We start from the raw sequence: 22,613 nt of genomic DNA on the forward strand, positions 1-22,613 counted from the left end.
AACTCACAGAGATCCCCCTCCCTCTGCCTCCCAAGTGCTGGGATTAAAGGCGTGCGCCACCACCGCCCGGCTAGCATTCTGTTCAGGGCACTTTCTATAGTGACAGAAGTGCCTATGGGTACCTGACATGGCCGAGACTGAATTTGATATTGTAATTCACTCTGAATTGACACAGCATCATATGGCTACTGGCCACTGTGCTGGGAAGTTCAAGCCTGAAGCACTCTCCCCTTGCCCCATATAGTACTGTGAAGCAGCTCCTGCTTCTGCATCTGTATTTCTCCTGCCAACACCTGACTCTGGTGGATGTCTGGACTGGCAGTCACATGCACATGGGATTTGCCACTGCCCAGAGCTGGGCCATGCTCCATAGATGGGAGGATGCTGGGACCTGTTTCCTGTTCTGGGCAGCAGCAGGAACTTAGAAACCTCTTAGATGAGCCCCAAGGCGGTGCCTAAGCAGAGTGCCTAAGTGGGACTACTCGACCTCCCCACCTGCCTCTAACCAGCATCTATTACTTCCCAGGTTGTGAAGGTTGGAATTGTGGAACCATCTTCAGCCACATCAGGTAATTTCAGCCCTCACTGAGAACTGCTCTGGGCAGCAGCAGGGACTCAGCCCTCTGAATTGGTGGTCCCTCTGGTCTTACGGACCAGCACGTTTCTACTGATTTTTCTATAACAAAGCCTCAGAACAAGGCAAACGAGGCAGTTCTCCCAGCCAATAGAGATAATATTCTGCCCTCCACACAAGGTACTTTGCCTACTCTACTTTCCCCGAGAGCTGCCTCTCTAGCCCTAGTCCAGGCTCCAACTAGCTGTGGGGCCAGACCAGAAGGCGGTCTGACCACTGACCTGTGACTCCTCCCTAAAGGAGACTCGGATGACGCAGCCCCCTCAGGCTCCAGTGTGCTCTCTTCTACCCCACCGTCTGTGTCTACGTCTCCTGCGGCCAAGGAGGCCTCACCTACTCCACCCTCCTCCCCTTCAGTAAGCGGAGGCCTGTCCTCCCCAAGGTAAAGAACATGGCTCTCTATCGTGACATCCACCCTTCGTGTTACCGTGTTACCGTCTTGTCAGCAATATGGGCGGACTTGGTGAAGGAGTGGTGGAGATCCTGTGAGGGATCCTTTGGGCTGGGTCCAGTTTGCTGTAGAGCAACTGTAGGAGCAGCGTAGGAGGTAATTGATGTTTTCAGTGAGTACTCCTAAGGATGGGAGTCACTGAGCCTGAAAGTCCCTTAGCACAGGGTGGGCTGTTAAAAGAGGAACTGAGGGAGGAAATGCAGGCGACAGCTTCTTAGGCCCCACACACGTGAACTGAGTCCTACCAAGCCATCTGAGTCTTGAGCAGAACTCAAGGCAACCAAGTTGAAACTGGGGAGTTTTGGGGTCCATGGTGAGCATGGCCTTAAGGTTCACTGAGGTTGCTGGCTCTTTGTCAGAGCTCGTCTAGCCACCTGATGTCACCAGCCACTCCACCTCTGATGAACCTATTATCTAGGCCCCAGGAGAGTGGCAATTTTGCCAGGGCCACAGGCACTAACACTATTATCCCGAAAGACAAGTGGGCAGTCAGCTCTGAAAAGCTTCTCATAGTTCCCCAGCACTGGCCAGCAAGTTAGTAGGTAAGACGCTAGCCACACCTCCTTGCCTACAGTGGCACAGTGACATCATGAGTGTGAGTACTTCCCTCTGCCTTCCACAGCCAGGGCACCGGCGCTGAGCTCATGGGGCTGCAGGTGGACTACTGGACAGCAGCGCAGCCTGCGGACAGGAAGAGAGATGCCGAGAAGAAGGACCTCCCCACCACCAAAAACACGCTCAAGTGCACTTTCCGGTCCCTCCAGGTCAGCAGGTTGCCCAGCAGTGGCGAGGCTGCAGCCACACCCACCATGTCCATGACCGTGGTCACCAAGGAGAAGAACAAGAAGGGTGAGGTGGGAATGTACTGAGCAGGGACAATGGGAGAGAGGGGTCTCTGTGGTAACTATTGGTGATGGGGATATCATTCCCAACCCTTAGCAAGTTCCTGGTAAATTCATTGTCATGAGCACACACCTCACTCAGAAGGGGTTGGCAATCAGACATGCTTTGACAGCTGTGGCCCCTGAGTTGTGGCTATCCTGAGCTGTGAGGATCCTGAGGTTCTGGGTAGCTTCTGGCTTCAGGTGGAGTATCAGGCAGGAGGGTGCTGTATGTGGTCACAGCAAGAAACTGAATCCCAGGTGAGCAGGGGCCAGCCAAGTCCCCATGGCTACTGTTCTCCCATCCTGCCTGCTGCTGGGGCTCTGACCGGCTTGGCCCTGAAGGAGCAGTGAATCAACAGCAGGGCTCTTTTCTTCCCAGTGATGTTTTTGCCCAAGAAAACTAAGGACAAAGATGTGGAATCTAAAAGCCAGTGCATCGAAGGCATCAGTCGGCTGATCTGCACAGCTAAGCACCAACAGAACATGCTTCGGGGTGAGCATGGGCCCAGGGACTCCACAGGGTGCTGGGGGAACCCAGATCCTTTTAGGTTCTTCCTGTATAATGTGAATGCAGAGCAAAACAGATGGGTGGCTTCTCAAACCCAGCACAGGAACCGGTTGTTCTTCTATGAAAGGCATGCTTACAGATTCACACTTGGAACACATTTTGATAAGGAACTTGCATACATCTAACAGCCTTTCAAGTTCAAATAATGTTTCAACCTTTTCTGTGTTTTTATTGATGAAGGTATGGTAGAGGGTTGTTAGAGAGTGAACCTAGGGTCTCATACATACTAGACAGATAATTCTACCATTGAACCATATTCCGGCCCTTCCTTTCTTCCTTTTAAAGATTAGTTTGTACATCAGTGTCTTCCAGAGGCTATTCTGTAAGCAGTGCACTCAGAGTGAGGACTCTTGGGCCTCAGTGAGTTTTGGGTCCTTGAGTCTTCCTCAGGCTCTCTGGAAATGCAGCTATTTTAAGTAAGACCCTGTGAGGTGGAGGTGGCATACATGAGTCATGCCTGGCTGAAATATGGCTTATGCTGTCTTTGCCACTAGTCCCTTGGGAAGTGAACCCACTATGGCAATGAGTCCTGGGAGGGCAGGTGGTAGAAAGGGCCTGGTAAGCATGGATTACCCTACCCCTGGTAGCAGCCCACCGTCCCAGGTGGATGCCTCACCAGGCAGGCAGATGGTGAGGTGTCCTCTCCCACAGTCCTCATCGATGGCGTGGAATGCAGCGATGTCAAGTTCTTCCAGCTGGCTGCCCAGTGGTCTTCCCACGTGAAGCACTTCCCCATCTGCATCTTTGGACACTCCAAGGCCACCTTCTAGCCCCACCCACGGAAGGGCTGGCCCAGGACGATACAGGGGCCTGTGTCCTGCTCTGTGTCAGCCATTGATGGAGGGACAGCTGTGTTTCTGTTAACATGTGGTTACTACAGAGACAGACTCTTACAAACACAAAGAAACAGTCTTAAGTATGAATGTGCTCATAGCCCAGAAATTAAGGGGAAGCTAACGAGCTCCCTGTGGGCCACCGAGTAACTTTGCTCTGCTTATTAACCAGAATATGTGGGCAGTGGAAAGGCTGGTAAGAAGAGAGGTGAGCTCTGGTCTCATGAAACCCCAGAACTACACGCGAGAAGTGTTCTTGCCTTTGTGTCATGTCTGTTCCTGAAGTCAGGATTCTGCTTTCCTGGGGAGCAGGGAGCAGGGTACAGTCTGGCCAAATGCTGAGGGTAAAGAGCATATTTGGTCTCCTAGCATGGGATGGTGGCCCCTGGCACTCCATGCGTGGTTCCCAAAAAACTCCAGCCTTATGGCGGAGGTTTTATAGTAGCAGATCTTTCTGATGCTCTCATACATTTGACGATGTAGCTGCCAAGCAGATGTTTTCTTGTGAAGTCCCTTTGGGTGGAGAGCCAGCAGGAGCTACATACCTACCCCTGCCCCTCTGGCTGCAGTTCCAGAGGCACTGCTAGGCTTCTGCAGATTCTGCTGCTCAGATAGGTGGTCCTTGCAAATTTCCCATTGTCTATCTTGGAATGAGAGACACTGCTGGGGTCTGAGACCTAGTTACCATGCCCTTACACCTCTATTCTGCCTGCTGGACAGGAACATCTAGGACTGGTTATATGGGGTCTGAGTTCAAGGTTTTGAACTGGAAACAGGCAACTGGAGGTGTGTGTGTATGTGTGTGTGTGTGTATGTATGTGTGTGTGTGTGCGGGTGTGTACACATGCGCACGCGCACAGTGAAGCCAGTGAAGGCTCCAGCAGGCTGGTCTAACTACAAAGGCTATCCAAGGATCTATCCCATCCATGCTCCTCAAAGCCACGTGGATCCATTCTTGGTGGCAGCTCTAGCCTCCACCACTTTCCTGCTCAGCAGGAGAGGGATGTGCTGGCCTGCAGCAAGGATCATCCTGACTGTACATGCCCCACCAGATTCATGAAGGGGTTCACAGCCTCAGTCCTAATTTTCTCCCTGAAGTGTCAGATGGAAGAGTGCCCTGCCCCCTTGGAAACTGGCACTCCCAGGCACCCTGGTGGTGTCTTAGCCTTGAGAACTTCTAAGAGAATGCTCAGAAAATTACCAAGAATAGGGCAGGCTGAATTTGAGGACTCCTCACCTTTCCTGGGATGAAAAAATGGCCCATTTTCTATTCACTTACTTTCCCGCCTCACCTTGCTGAAAAGAGTCCATTTGTCCAGGGCAAGGCCCTGGACTGCTGCTGGGATCTGGGTTGGGCCCTAGATCCCTGGGTTCAGGGCTCAGTGACAGTGGAGCTGGTGAAGAGTGCTCTGGAAAGATCTGTTACAGAGTCAGGCCGCTTTGATCCTTAGAGTTTAAGAGCAGAGCCCAGCTGACCAACCCCTGGAGTTTCCTCCCAAAGTCAGCCTTGCTAGAAAAGATTAGGCCTAGAGGCCTTGGGGCCAGGGTTTCAAGCTCATGCCTGAGGGCAGCCCCTTTCTGGAGAACTCTTTCTCTTTTCATGCATTCTTGATTGGTTCCAGAGGGCTGACTTTATACAAGTCCAAGTCAGTAAAGCCTGAGTACCCTGCACCCACCACTATAGCCGTAATCCCCTGAGCCTCAGTTTCCCCTTTGGTTAAAGAGACATGTCCATTTTCCTTGCCTACCTCGTGGAGCTGTAATGAGGATTCATAGAGAAGTACTTTTGTCCCATTGAAGGATGACTAGACACCAAAGCCCCCTGACAGGTGTCAGGTGAGAACAGCAGTGTGTGTGTGTGTGTATATCCCACAGGCCTTAGCCCTGAGGCCCTTAGAGCCTCCCAGTCTTAGGTCACTGTCAGCACTGGTTTCTCTTAGGCCTGGCCACACAGCCTGTGTGGATGGGAAGGTCTCATTCCTGTCAGTTGGGGACGCTGCCTCTACCTTCAAGTTAGTCCGTGCCACTACCCTCTGAGTATGCAGCTGGGTATCACTGTATGGTACCAGAGCTGGGAAAGGAGGGGCTGGCCCTCGGTTCCTGTGCAATGGCTTGTCCTAGCCTTACCCTGAAGGCCTCACTTCTGCCTCTAGCCTCCATCTCAAATGAATTCCTTATAAAAATGTCCCAGCACTTCTTCCCTGAGCCAGGGTACTGGACCCTCACTTGCTCTCCAAACCCCCACGCCTCCGGAGACTGCTGTGTCCTGGAGAGGGGCCAGCAGAGGCTGACGGCCTTGCGTGAGGATGACTCCGTCCACTTTTGAAGACGGTCCAGCGCGTTGTGACTGATTTCTAGGGTGTGTGTATGTGTTGCTAGTTTGTTTGTTGTTTTTAATGGAAAGGATTCATGTAAATAGCTTTTTGGGAGCAGATGCTGATCTGTCCCATGCGACCATGTGGACGATTTCAAGGTGCTGAAGCGACACTAATAAACTGACGGCGCTCAGGCCGCCCACTGGTGTGATTTCTTTCAATGTATCGGGGCCACGCGACTGGAGCGCGCTGAAGCGCAAGCAACGAGGGGCGGAAACGGCAACGAAGGGCGGGGTCTGTAGAACGGAAGTCCGTTCCTCTTCCTTAGGTTTTTGTAGGTTCCAGAGTCGGCCTCTCATTAGTCTGAGGTTACTGCCGCTCTACTAGTCTGCCCCATTTATCTGGACCCAATTGAGACCTCGCAGCCCGTGACCCTCCACTCCCGATGCAGATCCTTCTGAGCCCTACCCCCACCGGCTGATTCGTTGTCAACTGGATCCCATTAAGCCTTCCTCATTTGTCCGGGATCCTCCAGACCTTTCCCTTCCTGGTGCCCACTGAGCCCGCTCAGGAATCACCTGGACGAGCTCTGCTCCTGCGTGGGAGTGGGTGACCCAATTATCCACATCTTACTCCTGTCCTTCAACTGAATTCCACGGTTCAGGCCCGCGGAGAGGGAGAGAAACCCGAGTTCAGGCTCGGCCCTGTGTGGTCGGGTCGTCAAAGTGACAGAAGGGAGGAGGGCTGAGGGCAGGATTGAGAGCCTGTCAGGACTCCCTACCAGTGAGAGCAGAAAAGAAAAGCATGTGCTTCTACTGAGCTACTGATGTCCCTGGGGGAACTGCTGGTGTGGAAGGCAGTGGCCGCAGGAGCTGAGAAACTCACGTGAGGGGCTCCGCTATTTGGCAAGAGTAGTCACTGCCTACAAAGTGGCCCTCGGAGAGCTTGTGGCAGCCAGAACCCTAGAAGTGCGCACTGCAGCCAGCTGTTGGTAGAGATGGACGGTAGGCAGCAGCGCCCCCAAAGGAAGACGCTACAGTGGCAGCTTGCTCAAGAACAAGGGCACCAGTCCCCTCCACACGGGCCTTCAGCAACTTCCAGCCAGCCAGATACCAAGAGCAATCCTCAAGAGGACCTGCAGACCCAAGACTGGGTAAGCAGTAGGGGGCTCTTCCGAAAACCCAGACTTTTAAATAAACTGACCTCTGGGACAAGAGGAGAGGACTGAATGGGACTGACAGAAACATGCAGTTTCTATTTCCAGGGCTCTCTTTCTCCAGCCACTCTGACTAGGCTTGGGGGTAGACTTGAAACCCTTTAGCTTCCTCTGAGGTCAGGAAGATGGTGCCACACGTAGCCATCTCGACCCTCCCCAGTGTCCCTCAACCCTGGACAAGGGAGTATCACTAAGTGGGAGGGAGAATGAGGTCCCCACAGCAAGGAAGTGTCCTCTGGATAGACATTGGTCATCACTGAAATGTACATGGCAGCTGTATTTGTGACAGCCTCAAGCAGTCTGCAAACCCTGATCAACCGTCACCAGATAGCAAGCACTGAATTGTGGGTAGGAGAAATAGGCCCAACTGTGCAGACCCCTAGGACACTCCCTGAGCAGAGGGTGTCATGCTAACTGTGGATATAGTTTCTACTGAGAAAGAATCCAAAGCCAGACCACATCAGGCAAAACTGGCCAAGCTCAAGCTAGCAGTGCGTGGGTAGTATAGCCAGCCACGGAGCCAGGCACTGAAGTGTGTCTGTCTACTTGTGTAAATGCTGAGATAAAAGGTCAGTCAGATAAGGAACACAGGCTCCCAAGCTTGGTGTCATAGTTCACACACTGAGGAGGATCACAAGTGGAAGGCCTGGTTGAGCTACATAGCAAAACACTTTCAAAAAACGAGCAACAACAAAAAAGAGGGGTCCCAAAGTCACCAGCATGACTACTTTTGACTTCCTCAGCATGTCCTCCAGGACCCAGTGCTTTGAGGCCCCTGCAAGGTGACAGGTGCTCAGACCTGGCCTTCACGGTGCTAACCAGTAGACCCCTCAGCTTTCATGAGGCCAGTGTCTCCACAGGGCATGCTAGATTGTAAAGCCACTGAGTGTCTGTTGGGTGAGGTTTGCTCAGGAAGAGGGCCAGCTGCAGGGATTCTGTATGGTGAAGTAATGGGGAAGAACAGAATCCTGTGGCTGACGGGACCCCAGGATCCAGGTTGGGGACAGTGAGTCCCTTCAATGTCTGCTGCACCTTGGCTCCTTTTGGGACCAGCTCCAATTTGAAGTTCCTCTGCCTCTTCCTTCCACAGTTCTCAGGCCCTGCTAGTGACCTTGAAGGATGCCCAGGCTGCCTTCCCTGACCCTGTCTGGTGTCAGGTTCTCTCCCTTGGTATAGATTTTGCTCTCCCTGGTTCTTCCCTCGCTGGCTGTGTCTCACCTTACCTCCCACAGAGCTCCTGACTTGGCTAACAAAAGTCCTTTGTTCCTTGCTTCTCTGCAAGTTGTCTTCAGCCACAAAGCCACACATGATACCTCATAGAACTCAGGCACCTTTGGCCTGAGGCAAGGGTTGGAGAAAGCCTTCCTGGCAGAGGGGTCCTCAAGGCATCCAGCCACAGTGCAATACTTTCTGAGGATCTGCCCAGTGTGCTCTGAACACTAGGGAGGAGCCGGCAGGAGGACACCTCCTTACCTCACCCCGCTCTGAAACTGAGTGGCCAGCTAAGGAGCAGCAGACGTGCAAAGCCAGCCTCCTGCCGAGAGCCAGTGTTTGTCCTAGTTAGTGAAAAAGAGTCTTCTGGAATCTTAACACACCATGGTGTTCAGAAGTCAGTAGCCTCTGTAGCCACAACAGCTGACAGGATCAGCAAGGGAAGATAGTCCTCACTTTTTATGATAGCAGTAAACTCAGGAAATTTGCAAAACCTGCTTGAGATGAATTTTACCCACCCTTCCCGGTTTCAAAGAGTGTGTTCCTGGAGAACAATGTCAGATTTGGTGGGTTCTCTCCAAGGCATCTCTTCATTCAGCATGTCACTAACCATGAATGCTACATGTAGCTAGGCATGGTGGTGCACAACTTCCCAGCACGTGGGAAGCAGAGGCAGGGAGATCTCTCTTGAGTTCAAGGCCAGGCTGCTCTACGTGGAGACTTCAGGCCAGTCAAAACAAAGCAAAATAATAATAATAATAATCCCTACATTTCTCTTGTCTTGCAGCTAAGTGCATATGAAAAAATTAAGAATAGCTGGGCTAGCTTCAACCTAGGAGATTCATAAGGCTTTGCCATAGTCAAGAGGAAAAGGTAGCTTAAATAGCCAAGTAGGAAGAAAACAATCACTATTGGCAACAGTATATTGTCTGTCTGGAAAATCTACATACACCAGATTAAAAAATAAAAGGTGAAGGTTGGTTATATGACTATTATAATTTCCTTGTTTCAATACACTAAACCAGGAAATATCATGAAAAGTTGCCATTCACTGTAGCAACAGAAATTACAAGGTCCTTCAGATTATCTGTTTCAAGGAATACTGAAAAGTTTTGCCAGATAATACCAAGATCTCCTGTGGAACCAGATCCTATTACTGTGTGGACAGAGATGATTTTCGTTTGTTTGGCTGGTTTTGGTTTTTCAAGACAATGTTTCACTGTGTTGTGTAGCCCTGACTGTCCTGGAACTCACTCTGTAGACCAGGCTGGCCTCGAACTCACAGAGATCCGCCTGTGATTAAAGGGATTAAAGGCATGGGTCACCACTGCTGACTCACATATAATGTTTTAAACCTGCCAGTCTGCTCCAAAATAATTAAGTGGTATTCCTATGGGGAGGGGTATTCCTATAGGTTTGGGGTTTCTGAAACAAGGTCTCATGTAGCCCAGGCTGATTTTGAACTTGCTATTTAAGCCTATGATAACCTTAAACTCCTGATTGTCCTGCCTCTACCTCAGGAGTGCAGGAATTATAACAGTGTACCACCATGCCTGTAGGATAGGTGCTTTGCTTAGGGGACTCTGACTTGGTCCAGGAGGTACGGTCAAGGGTTCAGTCAACCACAGTCCTCTGAAAACAGAATGGAAACTGTACAGTGGCTCCCATCCACAGAAGTCAGTGGTAGACAGTAAAGAGGGGTTGTTGGGAGCCTGTAGACCCTTGCCACAGGATGAAATCTCCACAGGGTAGCTGAGTAGCCTCAGGAAGGCAGCCCGGCACTGGCTTCGCCCAGTGAGAGGGTGGAAAGGGAACAGGGTAGAAGCTGCTAAGATGTTAACATTCTAGCCTGAGAGTCACGTCCCAGTTCCTCTGTTTTTGTGGAAGAGGCTACATTAGTCATTCTTACTTTCTGTGAGAGAGAGGGTTGCAGGTAATAGGAGTATGTATGATCACCAGGAGCTAGTTGTCACTGGGTATGACCATTCTTGAGGCTGACTGTCATGTACAGTAATTTAAATGTCTGTAGGGCCCTTGGCCAGGCAGTGGTGGAGCACACCTTTAATCCCAATACTCAGGAGGCTGAGGCAGGCAGACCTCTGAATTTGAGGCCAGCATGGTCTATAGAGCAAGATAGTGGTAGCTATTTTACACTTTGAGAAACCCGTCTCAAAGAACAAACAAGCCGGGAGGTGGTGGCGCATGCTTTGATCCCAGCACTTGGGAGGCAGAGGCAGGCAGATCTCTGTGAGTCGAGGCCAGCCTGGTCTACAAGAGCCAGTTCCAGGACAGGCTCCAAAGCTACAGAGAAACCCAAGCAGGATGAACAGAAGGACCATCTACCTTGTATTATCATGGTGGAAGTACAGAATGCCAGAGATGATCTGAGAAGCAATGAGGCAGACAGCAGAGGCCACCTTACCCATTGCTGCTGCTGATCGTTATAGAGAAGAGTAGCTCAGATGTGTTGATAGGAATAAATCAACAGTCAACTTTAAAAAAATTATTTTTATGTGAATATACGTGAGCCTGTATGAGTCCGTGTACCACATGCATGCAGGAGCCCATAGAGGCCAGAAGAGGGTGTAATATTTCCCTGGAACTGGAAGTGCAGGGAGTTGTGAGCTGCCATATAGGTACTGGGAATCTAACTCAGGTCCTCTGGGAGAGCAGTAAACACTCTTAACTACTGAGCCACCTCTCCAGCTCAGCAGTCTACTTTTAATTTTATGCCCAGTTTAAAAAAAAAAATCTCTGGCATGAAGAAAAATAAAATGATAAACAGAAAAAAATTTCCCATCTCTCACCTCAATTCTGAGAACACACCTCAGAGCCAGGAAGTTTCTCAGAACACATGAGAAGGAAGCAAGCGGACAGGTAAACTGCAGGGGAGGTCGTCAGAATCCAAGGCAGGCTCACGGCTCTGCTTCAACACATAAGTATAAGGTTGATTCTAGGCTGCCTAGGGCTACTCAGTGAGACTCCATCTCAAAAAACAAAACAAAAAAAAGCCAGGCTGTGGTGGCACATGCCTTTAATCCCAGCACTCCAGAGGCAGAGGCAGGTGGGTCTCTGTGAGTTCGAGGCCAGCCTGGTCTACAGGAACTAGTTCTAGGACAGGCTCCAAAGCCACAGAGAAACCCTGTCTCGAAAAACCAAAAAAAAAAAAAAAAAAAAAAAGTAGGCAATCTGTTGCCGATATGTCCATTAACATAAAGTTTGAAACGCAAAGGCATTTCAAAGCTTTACATTGAAAAGAAGCTGTGCAGCACTTAAAAAGAAAAGAACAAGGCTTTATTGGGCCTAAACTCTAACACAAAAAGATGATGTGGATCAGGAGTTGGATAGACATACCACCACCAGGACAAATGCTGAGAACTTGACCTCTGAGTAACTCTAGGGGCTTACTTTCTGCTTACCATGGAATTTCAAAGCAGAAGTAAGTTTTTCAACAAGCGGTATTGGAGTGGTTGCTGGCCATTTACAGGGCAGTAGAATACAGCCCTGCCTTTGAGCACACATGTGCAGACACACCGAACTTAAACTGAAAACTGCTTTGGAAGAATCTGTATTTAGAATCCCAAATGAGAAGTGCTTTTCTCAATTCAAACATCATGAAGGAAAAACCCAGCAGATTTAGAAAGTATCGTGTAAGCAGAGGTGGGAATGTTAAATCACAGCCGGGAAGAAATGTTTATAATATTTATATCACTGAAACTGAGGAGCCAACATAGCGGCCCCTACCTGTAATCCCAGCACTTGGATGGATGCTGAGGCAGGATTGTGAGTTCAGGACCAGCCTGGGCGACGTGCCAAAAATTCTATCCACAAAACAACAGCAATGAGAAAACTATCTTAAAAGTTGCATGGTAGGGGTCTGAAGAGACAGCTTGGTAGTTAAGAGCACTTGCTGCTGTTGCAGTGGACCTGGGTTTAGTTCCCAGCAACCACACGTACCCTTTATAACTCTAGTTCTAAGAGTTTTGATATCCTCTCTGGCATCCACCAGCACAGACATACAGGCAAGCAGACACTCTTTTCTTTTTTTGTTTTTTATATTTATTTGTTTATTATGTATACAACATTCTGCCTCCATGTATGCCCGCATGCCAGAAGAGGGCACCAGATCTCATTACAGATGGCTGTGAGCCACCATGTGGTTGCTGGGACTTGAACTCAGGACCTCTGGAAGAGCAGCCAGTGCTCTTAACCACTGAACTATCTCTCCATCCCCCCCTCTTTTATTTTTACAAGGAGTAGTGGCCTGAAGATGTAGCCACTGGTAGAACGTTTACCTGGTACACACAAGATCCTGTGTTTGATCCCATGCACCACACATCAAACATGGAGATAAAAAAAGTGAGTGAAGTCTGGCTTTCAGTTCCCAGACAAACAAAACTCACCTAAGTGAACACTGAACGTGAGTACATTGGTAGACGTGATGTCAGTGGCTATGCCTGGGACCAGTGAATGCATACAGAAAGTGGTTTTTCCAAGAACCTGTTTGTGAATATTATCCACTATTTTCTTCTTTTAACTTCATTTACTTGTCTTTCCTAATGTCATTTTTAATCATTTTTTTATTTTTATCTTATGTGTTTGGATGTTTTGACTGCATGTATATCTGTGCACCACATGTATGTGTGGTGCCCTCCAGCTCAGAGGAGGGCATGGGTCCCCTGGAATTGTAGTTAGTTACAGACAGTGGAAACAAGTAAGGGTTCTGGGAATGGAGCCTGAGTTGTCTGCAAGGACAGCAATGCTCTTAATTGCTGAGCCATCTCTCCAGCCCCTAGGTTAAATTCTTGGGTTATTTTGTTTTGTTGCTTTGGTTTGTTTAGTTTCTGAAACAGGGTTTCTCTGTGTAGTCCTAGCTGTCCCGGAACTCAGAGTCCCGGAACTCAGGAGGCAGACATGCCTCTGCCTCCTGAGTGCTGTGTTAAAGGCGTGTACCGTCAAGCCTGACTCCGGTTAAATTCTTAAGTATGTAATTGTTTAGCCAGAGTATATGAGTTTAGAATGTTTTCCTTCTCCTCTTTTTCTTCTTTGACTTTTGAGACAGAAGCTATGTAGCCCTAGCTTCCTGGCTGTTCTTCCTTGCTGTGTAGACTAGGCCCGCCTGGAACTCACAGTGTGGGGATTAAGGAGCTTTCTTCCGACGGTGGATTCAAGCTGCACATTGTCCTCAGAGGGCAGTTCTGCTCACGCTCTGGCACTCTGGTGGATCTTGCTCTCATGTTATATCTAAATAAATATACATTTCAGTCTCCTCAACTTTCTTTGTCCTCACATGTTGACTTAGAAAGGGATGCCCATTTTGATAGGAGTATGTTATCTCTGGGCGGTAATTTCAATCATATTGTTCTGTGGCCTCATAGTTATGAGTTCCAGGGGCCTGGTGCAGATCCATTTTGTTTGTGGCCTAGATCATGTCCAACTTGTGTGAATGCACACATGAAGTTAATACTGCTCCCCCAGAGACTGCTGCTGTTCTGTCATATAAATTGGGACCTGGTGCTCTACCTCCCTCCTGTTCTATTTCGCCATATTCCCGAAGAGGTATATTACACTGGTTTTGCTTATGTGTGCCTATTTGTGTGTGTGCCTGCATGTGCTCATGTTTACGTATGTATGCATGTGTCTGTGGGTGCCTATTGAAGTTTTTGGGCTTTAAAGACTCAGAGGTGATTTGAGGTCAGCCTGGTCTACAAGAGCTAGTTCCAGGACAGGCTCCAAAGCTACAGAGAAACCCTGTCTTGAAAAACAAAAAACCAACCAAACAAAAAGCAATCAAAACCTCAAAGGTATGGAAATGCCTTTGCACACTTGCATAGCGCTTTGGTTAGGTAAAAATTCTGGGAGAATTTTTTTCCAGGCCTTTGCAGCTCTCTCCCTGCCAGTTTCCAGAGCTACTGCGTAACACTGGAGATCATGCAGATGTCCGATTCTCTTTTCCTGTGCGTTGCTAGGCATCTCTATATAGCTCCACCCCTGTGGCATTTTTATTTTTGAAAGTTTTTTAAGATTTATGTATTTTATATGTATGAATTTATATGTATTATATTTTATATTTATTTATTATTTTATTATTTATTATTTATATATATTATATTTTGTATGTATGAATTTTTACCTGCATAAAACCAGAAGAAAGCTTTGGATGTCCGGGAACTGGAATTAAGAGACAGGTGTGAGTTGCTGTGTGGGTGCTGGGAACTGAACCCAAGTGCTCTTAACCACTGAGCCATCTCTCCAGCTTCATTTCCAAAAAACTGAAGATCTTTTTCTTCTTGCCAGTGTTCTGAAATGTCAGCATAATGTATTCTGCTAAGGCTGTTTGCTCTGTCTCTGGGGACAGAATGTGTGCACTCTGTGCTTTCGATCCCCTATCAGTTAGTACTGTGGCGGCGAAGCTGTGTGATGAGTCTCTCCAAATGAACCCTGAACCCGTGTTTTCTCATTTCTTGGTCAGACGTGGGTTGATTGTCCAGTGTGTGCCTCTCACTCTCTAAGGTCTTCTGATCCTGCCTTTCCTGAGGTTGCCGCATCAATACAATGAGCCTAGCACGTGGCCTCATGTCTATGTGTCATGTGAGGAGCACATCCATCCTCAGCCAGTGTCTCCAGCAGAACCAGAGCTGCTCCAGCAAGAAGTACTGTGCCGGCATAGTGCTACAAGAGGGGTGCAGCCCCCACAAAGTGGCTTAAGAACAGGAACAGCTGGAGACCAGCTTCCCACTAAATATCCGTCTCACCAAGTCTTACTCTCCATACCCAGGTTCATTCTTGTCCTCTGGATGGTCACCTCCACGTGCTTCTGCTCTTGTTTCATTCGTTGCCTGTACCCTACATCCAGAGGCCACAGTGATAATGGAGACCTGGGATCTCTCCTCTCTCAGCTAGCTAGCAGCTCCGTCCTGCTCTTCACCTTGAGCTTGTGATACTGGCGACTTTACATGTGCAGGTGTTCAAATAGCCTTTGTTAGCAGCTGACTTTGCTGTGGCATGATCAGGTAGGCATCTGGCTTTCAGTGACTAGAGGCCCCTGCTTTTCAACAGAAGGAACTTGTATGGAATAGGCTAGGGAAAACAGAGTAAAGTAGGCTGCAGGATGGGATGAGGGCCTGTGGACTTCCACCACCCCCCTTTTTTTTTCCAATTTAAACAACAGGAATGTATTGTCATACACTTCCGAATACAGAGGTCTCTAAAGAGACGGAATCAGAAACGTTGATGTTATCCTTCTTGGACTGCCGTCAGTTGGGGCTTCCATAACAAACCACAGTAGCTTAGGCAGTATGGAGTGCTGCTTCTCAATTCTAGGGGCTGGCAGGTCCAGACCAAGTCCAAGTCTCGCACAGATTCAGGTCTGGAGAGGGCCTACTGCTTGGTTCACAGAAGTTGCCTTTCCCTCTGTTTGAATGCGTAGGGTGTGAGTGAGCTCTGTGGATCTCTTTCTGGTGCGCTAGCACCTAACCCCTCCCCTGAGGCCTTTCTCCTTGTCCAGCACCTTGAAGGGGAAACCTTGGCCTATGGATTTGGTGGGACACACATCTGGAAGCCTGGCTTCTGAGGGTTGCAGGAGGACCTTCAGGGGGACCCCTCTTGGCTTATCGTCTCCTGTGTTTCTCTGTACCTTCTCCCAGTACATGCCTTGGAGTCAAATGTTCACTTTTTTCCCTCATATTTTTGTCATCAAAGCTACTGTGTGTGTGTTGGTGCGGATTCTAGAGATGGATCTAAGGACATGAACATCACCTTGGTCATGCACATGCTAATGGTGCATTCTATCATGGAGCCCATCTAGCCTCTTACTGAATATACCCTTGTTGTGAGACAGATTTCCAGGTCTCTTCCACTGTCAGTTTCTCCTGTTCCACCACCCCCAGTCTCCAGAGGCTCTGCTCTACTTTCTGTCTCAGTGAGTTTGAGTTTGACTATTCCTAGACCAGCAGGGTCGTAGAAGCTATGGAATGTGTGCTTTGGTGGCTGCTGTTTCGCAGTCAACCACACAACAGCATGTGTCAAATTTTTTAAATTTATTTATTATGTATACAATATCATGTCTGCCTGCAGGCCAGAAGAGGGCACGAGATCTCATTACAGATGGTTGTGAACCACCATGTGGTTGCTGGGAACTGAACTCAGGACCTTTGGAAGAACAGGCAGTGCTCTTAACCACTGAGCCATCTCTCCAGCCCCTGAGTGTCAACTTTTTTAATTGAAACATTTTTAATTTTTTTAATTTTTAAAAATTTATGCCAGGTGGTGGTGAATGCCTTTAATCCCAGCACTCAGAAGGCAGAGGTAAGTACATCTCTGTGAGTTTGAGGCCAGCCTGGTCTACAGAGTGAGTTCCAGAACAGCAAGGGCTGTTTCACAGAGAAACCCTGTCTTGATAAACCAAAAAAAAAAAAAAGTGTGAATTTATGTGCACCATGTGCATGCAGGTGGCCACAGAAGCCGAATGGTGTGTGATCTCTTTGAATTGGCATTACAGGCAGTTGTGAGATGCCTGAGGTGAATGCTGAAACTGAACCCAGGTCCTCTGCAAGAGCAGAACACACTCTTAACCGCTGAGCTAGGTATCTAGCCCCAAGTGCTCACCCTCCCTCCCTCCCTTCCTTCCTTTCTGTTGAGTCAGTAATGTTCCATTGTCTGGGTAGAGCCACCCTCCACGGCACTCGAATTGCGTCCATGTTTTGACTGAGCGAATGAAGCTGCTGTGGACATGGGTGTTCACACACCTTTCCAAGTCCTGCCTTTAAATTCATCCGGGTTTGTCCCCAGAAATGGAACCACTGGATTTTTTTTTTTTTAAGGAGAAAGAACTGCCTTTAGTGTTTCCACATTGTTATGGCGATCAATTATTACAGAGCTGCGATAATTACCCCCCCTCCATTTTTTATATTTATTTATTAAAGATTTCTGTCTCTTCCCCACCGCCGCCTCCCCATTCCCTCCCCCTCCCCCAATCAAGTCCCCCTCCCTCGTCAGCCCAAAGAGCAATCAGGGTTCTCTGCCCTGTGGGAAGTCCAAGGACCACCCACCTCCATCCAGGTCTAGTAAGGTGAGCATCCAAACTGCCTAGGCTCCCACAAAGCCAATACGTGCAGTAGGATCAAAAACCCATTGCCATTGTTCTTGAGTTCTCAGTAGTCCTCATTGTCTGCTATGTTCAGCGAGACCGGTTTTAACCCAGGCTTTTTCAGACCCAGGCCAGCTGGCCTTGGTGAGTTACCGAAAGAACATCCCCATTGTCTCAGTGTGTGGGTGCACCCATCGCGGTCCTGAGTTCCTTGCTCGTGCTCTCTCTCCTTCTGCTCCTGATTTGGACCTTGAGATTTCAGTCCAGTGTTCCAATGTGGGTCTCTGTCTCTGTCTCTGTCTCCTTTCATCGCCTGGAACCACTGGATTGTTATGCATTGATTCTTTCAAGGTTTCTTGAGTAAGGAGGTCCTTCACTTGGTGTCTCATCCTGCTCCTTTTCCATCCAGAAGGTAGCTAGGTGTGCCCCTAAGTGGGCAGTCTGGAGGGACTTCCACAGACCACCAACCACGGCAGGGGCATCCTGTGGCTGTTATATGTGGGCTTTACCTACAGCCTGTGCCAGCTTTCTCGCAAGTCACCCCTTCCAATCTCCTGTGTGGTGTGACTGATGACCCTCGTACCTGTTTTTAAAACTTTGTTCATGTGTGTTCAGAGTGTTAGTTTTCCTCCGAAATCTCTTTATAGACTCTGTTATTTTTGTTAGTTTTTAACCGAACCCAGCCTTTAAGATCACTTTCTAGGGCTCTTAGGGAGGAAGGATGCCTAGGGTTGATCTTTGAGAGCTGATTTTTGGGGGGGCACCAACAGGTTAGTTAGCTTTGTAATGCCTCTGGCCCAACCGCACCCTCCACTTTGGAGTACTTTGCCAGAACCACTGTAATGTCTGCATAGTCCAGGGACACATGAACACCTGAGGGGGCCCATGAAGTGCTCAGGTAAGCCAGTGTGGGCTGTAAGAGCGTCCTGCCTTCCCCACTAGCAGCTCTCCCTGAAGCACAGTGAGGGGGTCAGGCCAGCCTGGGTTTCAGAGTGAGGCAATAGGAGCTGGAGACCTAGCTCAGACGTGAGAAACTGAATTTGGAGGTGACCGTGCGCTCTGTCCCCACAGGTATGTGAGCCTCCAGCGCGCAGGCGCCCAGGTAGTCGCTGGAATATCAGCATCGACGAGCGCAGACGTCTGGCCATGCTGCATGCGCAGGACAGAGCAAACACGGCCAAGGCCCCATCTAGAGACATACTGGGCCTGCACCTCCCGGTCCGGTCGACTGTACCCTCCCCATTGACTGGGTCTGCCCCAACCTCGCCCAACCAGGTCCCTGAAACCATGGCTGGTCACTCGCAGGATATTGAGCAGATGGTGGCCGAGCTGGTGTCTGAGGGTGTGGACAGGGATGTACTCCTTCCTCATCCGCAACATTCCACCATGTACCACAACACCTTCCAGAGCTTCTTGGCCCAGGCCACTCCCCTCTGGCAGAGCGAGAATTTCGAGGCCCAGACCTCAAGGTCACCACCCTCCTAAGAAGGATCCCTGCTTAGCCCAGTGTCCGTTGTCCAGTGCCTTTCTTTGTCACCACATGACTTCCATACCCCTTGTGCCCTCTGTGGGTGTGACCCTTCCACAAAGGGCAAACAGGTCAAGACAAAGGTCTCAGAACTCAGGAGAGCTGCCCCTCCTGGGAACCTGGTTGGGAACTAACTACAGGAGAGCCATGGAAGGGAGAATCGGACAGAGTAACTTTCCGAAAGAGCCCCTGCTCTGTGGGGGCATAATGGTGACCAGCATTTGTGGGCCTCTGAGGAGGTTAGATTGCCACACAGACCACCGACTGCTTTGCCAGCCTCATTGAGCAGCTGCCCGAGGAAGTGTGAGATCCCTGCCATGTCCAGTTCCTCCAGTAGGGTTTTCATGTCATGAACCATCTGAGACTCCAGGATCTAGCTTCAAGATCAAAAGGGATGTGTGACCTGGGAGATACTATGAGAGGGACCTAGTGAAGTTCTAGACATAGACAGACTTCCAGGTAACTGACCATTCCAGACAGTGAACTTTGGAGTTGAACAGGCTAGGAAGGCAGTGTGTTTGGGGTAACATAAGGAGCCCTGTATCTCACTTTGTCTTGAGGTTGGAGGCCCTGCAGAGGGGTTGGGACTGGGGTGGTAACACAAGACACATTTGGGGGACATCAAGCTGGAGGAGAGGCCGTAAAAGTGTGGTAACCCCAATCTGTCAGTGTGTTTATAGGGGGGCACCACAGACTGGTAGCGGTGGCCTGGGCTTCTGTGTGCGTAAGGCTGGGCACAAGGAATTTTGAGTCAAGAGGAAGTGATAGATCCTGGGTTCAAGTATGGGCATGAGTCAGAACTGTGCGCTAACCGTGAGGGAATCAGCCCACTTGCTAGTGCAGCACCAACTGCCCCTGGCCAGAGTTCATTGCTGAAACACAGACTTCCCAGGCTAGACACTGGGTCCCTGCCTGCTGACTTGAAGTCCCTGCCCTTGCTTCCCTCCCTTCCTAAGACTCCATGAAATCCCTTCTCCTCCAGGAAGTCTGCCTTCATCACCCTACTGGGCATCCCTTCCCAGTTGACCCTTGGTGTAATTTTTTTTTAAATTTTCGAGACAGGGTTTCTCTGTAGCTTTTTGGTTCCTGTCCTAGAACTAGCTCTTGTAGACCAGGCTGGCCTCAAACTCACAGAGATCTGCCTGCCTCTGCCTCCGGAGTGCTGGGATTAAAGGCGTGCGCCACCACTGCTGTGGGAGTGATTTCTTATTAATAAAGAAACTGCCTAGGCCCCTTAATAGGCCAACCCATAGGTGGGTGGAGTAAACAGAAGAGAATGCTGGGAGAAAGAAGCTTAGTCAGGAGTCGCCATGATTCCCCCACTCCAGACAGACGCAGGTTAAGATCTTTCCTGGTAAGCCAGCTCGTGGCTACACAGATTATTAGAAATGGGTTAGATTAATATGTAAGAGCTAGCCAATAAGAAACTGGAACTAGCCGGGCCAGGCAGTGTTTAAAAGAATACAGTTTCCGTGTAATTATTTCGGGCATAAACTAGCCATGCTGGCAGCTGGTTGCCGGGGACGCAGCCCCGCCACTCCTAACGCTACACACCACCACCCGGCTCCTTGGTATAATTTTTGTCCATCCAAGAGGCCTCTACATTTTTCAGGGTACAAAGGATAAAGGGAAGGCAGGACACGGTGCCACATGGACTAGGGCAGGGATAGTGCTAAGGAGTCTGGACAGGGCCCTGGGCACGTTGTAACCCTCCCACCACCTTGACTTGGGGCACAGCATGTGGCGGGCTAGGGTCACCACAGCAGTGGCTGGTGCTATGTGCATTCAGCTCCGAGTGGCTTTAAAGGACTCCATGTTACTTGACTTCTGCTCACGGCTGAGGGTTGGCAGGGCTCCTCCGGGTCTTGTGCGTTTGCCTGGGCACCTCCTGAGTCTGCAGCCAAATGGAATCTGAGATGGTCAGTTCCTCTTAGGATCTCTCCCATCACAACAACACAAGCCACATCAATTAGAGCACCTGGGCTGAGGCGCAGAGCTGGCCCCCTCCCACTGGCCACTTGTGACAGTTAATGCTGCAAGGCCAATGAATTGAGCAAGGAATGCAGCCTGGTACTGGGACTGTCGGCAGTGCCAGTGAGAGCACTGCTGCCCAAACACTGCGGCAGGGCATAGTTTCCAGGGGCTGCTACAGCTGGTGGTCACAGGTTCAGTGCGCTAAGAGGACAGATGCACTAAGTTCTGTAGTCTCTGCAGCGGGCCTCACTCCACGAGGATCAGGACGGAGGCGTTTGTGTTCCTCATGAAGCTCCAGGGAGCTGCAGCTCACCTTTCCCAGCTGCCCCAGGGTAAGTTAGGCGCAGCACTGGCTCAGTGTTCACCACTCTTGTCTCCTTTTTCAGCTCTTATGGTTAAGGACCCTTAAGACTACTCTGGGCCCACCCAGAGGATCTGGAAAACCTCCCAGTTTTAAGGTCAGACTTAGTAAACTTTATTTCCTTTGCTCCATCAGCATATGCACAAGGATCCCCCTGTTGGGAGGGGAGCAGGGCATTTTCTCTCGATGCCTTTGGCCCCTATGGGTAGAGGGCTAGGTGCTGCTAAGGTCTATAGGACAGCTCCCCACAATCACGTGGCCAGGTTTCGGGTCCAGTGCTCTACTGGGAAAAACTTGCGCCAGAGAAGGGTATAGGCAGTGGGGAGCTCTGAGGAGATGGGGTGATTAGGGGTTTGCTCAGACAGGTTGGCTAATCTTAGAAGGAGCAGAAAGGTCTTGTGGGGAAAGGTCTCTAGCACCTTAGTCAAGGGGATGCAGGTCAGGTTGGGCAAATCCTCCCCCAACAGAGCAGGCTCAAGTTTTCTTGAGCTAGCCACAGCCATGGGATCTCACTGGACACTCAGCACCTGTCTCAGCTTGATACCCTGGCTCTGAGTGGGTTGCAGAGGACACTCTGTGACTTAGGGTTTCTAATGCTGTGACAAAACATGACCGAAAAGCAAACTGGGGAGGAAAAGGGTTTGTTTGTCTTACACTTCAGCATTGCTGTTCATCACTGAAGGAAGTCAGGACAGGAACTCAAACAGGGCAGGATCCTGGAGGCAGAGGCCATGGAGGGGGGTTGCCTACTGGTTTGCTCCTCATGGCCTGCTCAGCCTTCTTATTCTTCTAGAACCTAGGACCACGGGCTAGGCCCTCCCCCATTGATCACTAACTGAGAAAATGCCTTAGAGCTGGATCTCATGGAGGCCTTTCCTCATCTGAGGCTCCTTCCTCTCTGGTGACTCTAGCTTGTGTCAAACTGACACATACAGCCAAGCAGCCCAGTCTGGATACCTGGAACAGACAGAGGCCTACAGCAGCTGACTTTTTCAGTGCAGCACTGCTGGGGCCCTTTGAAGCTGTAGTTCACAGCCGTCTATGCCACTACCTAAGAGATTACTTCATTGGTTTACAAAAACAGTTGCTCAGAATTAACCAAGGTTTTCTTTTAAAACAAAGCAGTTTGATTGCTAAAGTGAGGACTGTCACAGCAGGTCGCCCCAGCTATTTCTGGGGCATACGAGGGAGTGAAATGATGGGGTTCTGAAGCATGCAGCTTTTGCTCACACATGAAAAACATAGAGCTAAAGAGAAAGAAGTGAAACTACGCAAGCTGGGAAAGCCCAGTGGAAAGACGGACGGTAAGACGGCAGGTGTGATGGTGCATGCTTGCAACCCGAGCACTCAAGGTGGCGGCAGGAAGACTGGTGCACATTGAGGCTAGCCTGAGCTACACAGTGAGACCCTGCAATAAGGGATGAGTACTACCTGTTTTTCAATGTAGATAGTACTGATTTTTTGGTTTGGTAATGAGTGCCATGGTCTTTCTCTCCTCTGCCCTGGCTTTTCCTCAGCCAGTTCATGCAAGCAAGACCATATATATATA

At 49.7% G+C, this 22,613-nt stretch overlaps 2 protein-coding genes across 5 annotated transcripts in view; both read left to right on the forward strand.

Moving 5' to 3' along the window:
• Positions 1–5,883, forward strand: part of Pacs2 (phosphofurin acidic cluster sorting protein 2) — a 63,057-nt gene extending 57,174 nt beyond the window's left edge. For all 4 annotated transcript variants that reach the window (XM_050131960.1, XM_050131962.1, XM_050131963.1 and 1 more), the window contains exons 20-24: positions 527–569; positions 875–1,016; positions 1,708–1,934; positions 2,349–2,462; positions 3,189–5,883. In XM_050131960.1, the coding sequence (XP_049987917.1) occupies positions 527–569; positions 875–1,016; positions 1,708–1,934; positions 2,349–2,462; positions 3,189–3,307 (645 nt within the window). In that variant the 3' untranslated portion in view covers positions 3,308–5,883. The remainder of the gene's footprint in view (positions 1–526; positions 570–874; positions 1,017–1,707; positions 1,935–2,348; positions 2,463–3,188) is intronic.
• A 138-nt stretch (positions 5,884–6,021) lies between these two features.
• On the forward strand, positions 6,022–22,542 carry Tex22 (testis expressed 22). Its single transcript, XM_050131938.1, has 2 exons — positions 6,022–6,838; positions 18,273–22,542. Exons 1-2 carry the CDS (start codon positions 6,683–6,685, stop codon positions 18,684–18,686), a joined length of 570 nt encoding a protein of 189 aa, XP_049987895.1. The 5' UTR covers positions 6,022–6,682; the 3' UTR covers positions 18,687–22,542.
• Positions 22,543–22,613: the final 71 nt, after the last annotated feature.

The sequence above is a fragment of the Alexandromys fortis genome, unplaced genomic scaffold (assembly GCF_014885135.2).
Source record: "Alexandromys fortis isolate MF-2015 unplaced genomic scaffold, M_Fortis_MF-2015_v1.1 scaffold_399, whole genome shotgun sequence".
Classification (NCBI taxonomy): Eukaryota; Metazoa; Chordata; class Mammalia; order Rodentia; family Cricetidae; genus Alexandromys; species Alexandromys fortis.

Coding starts and splice junctions, on each gene's coding strand:
- Tex22 (XM_050131938.1), top strand. CDS start 6,683: ATGGACGGTAGGCAGCAGCGCCCCCAAAGGAAGACGCTACAGTGGCAG. Junction 6,839..18,272: donor ACCTGCAGACCCAAGACTGG/GTAAGCAGTAGG, acceptor CTGTCCCCACAG/GTATGTGAGCCTCCAGCGCG.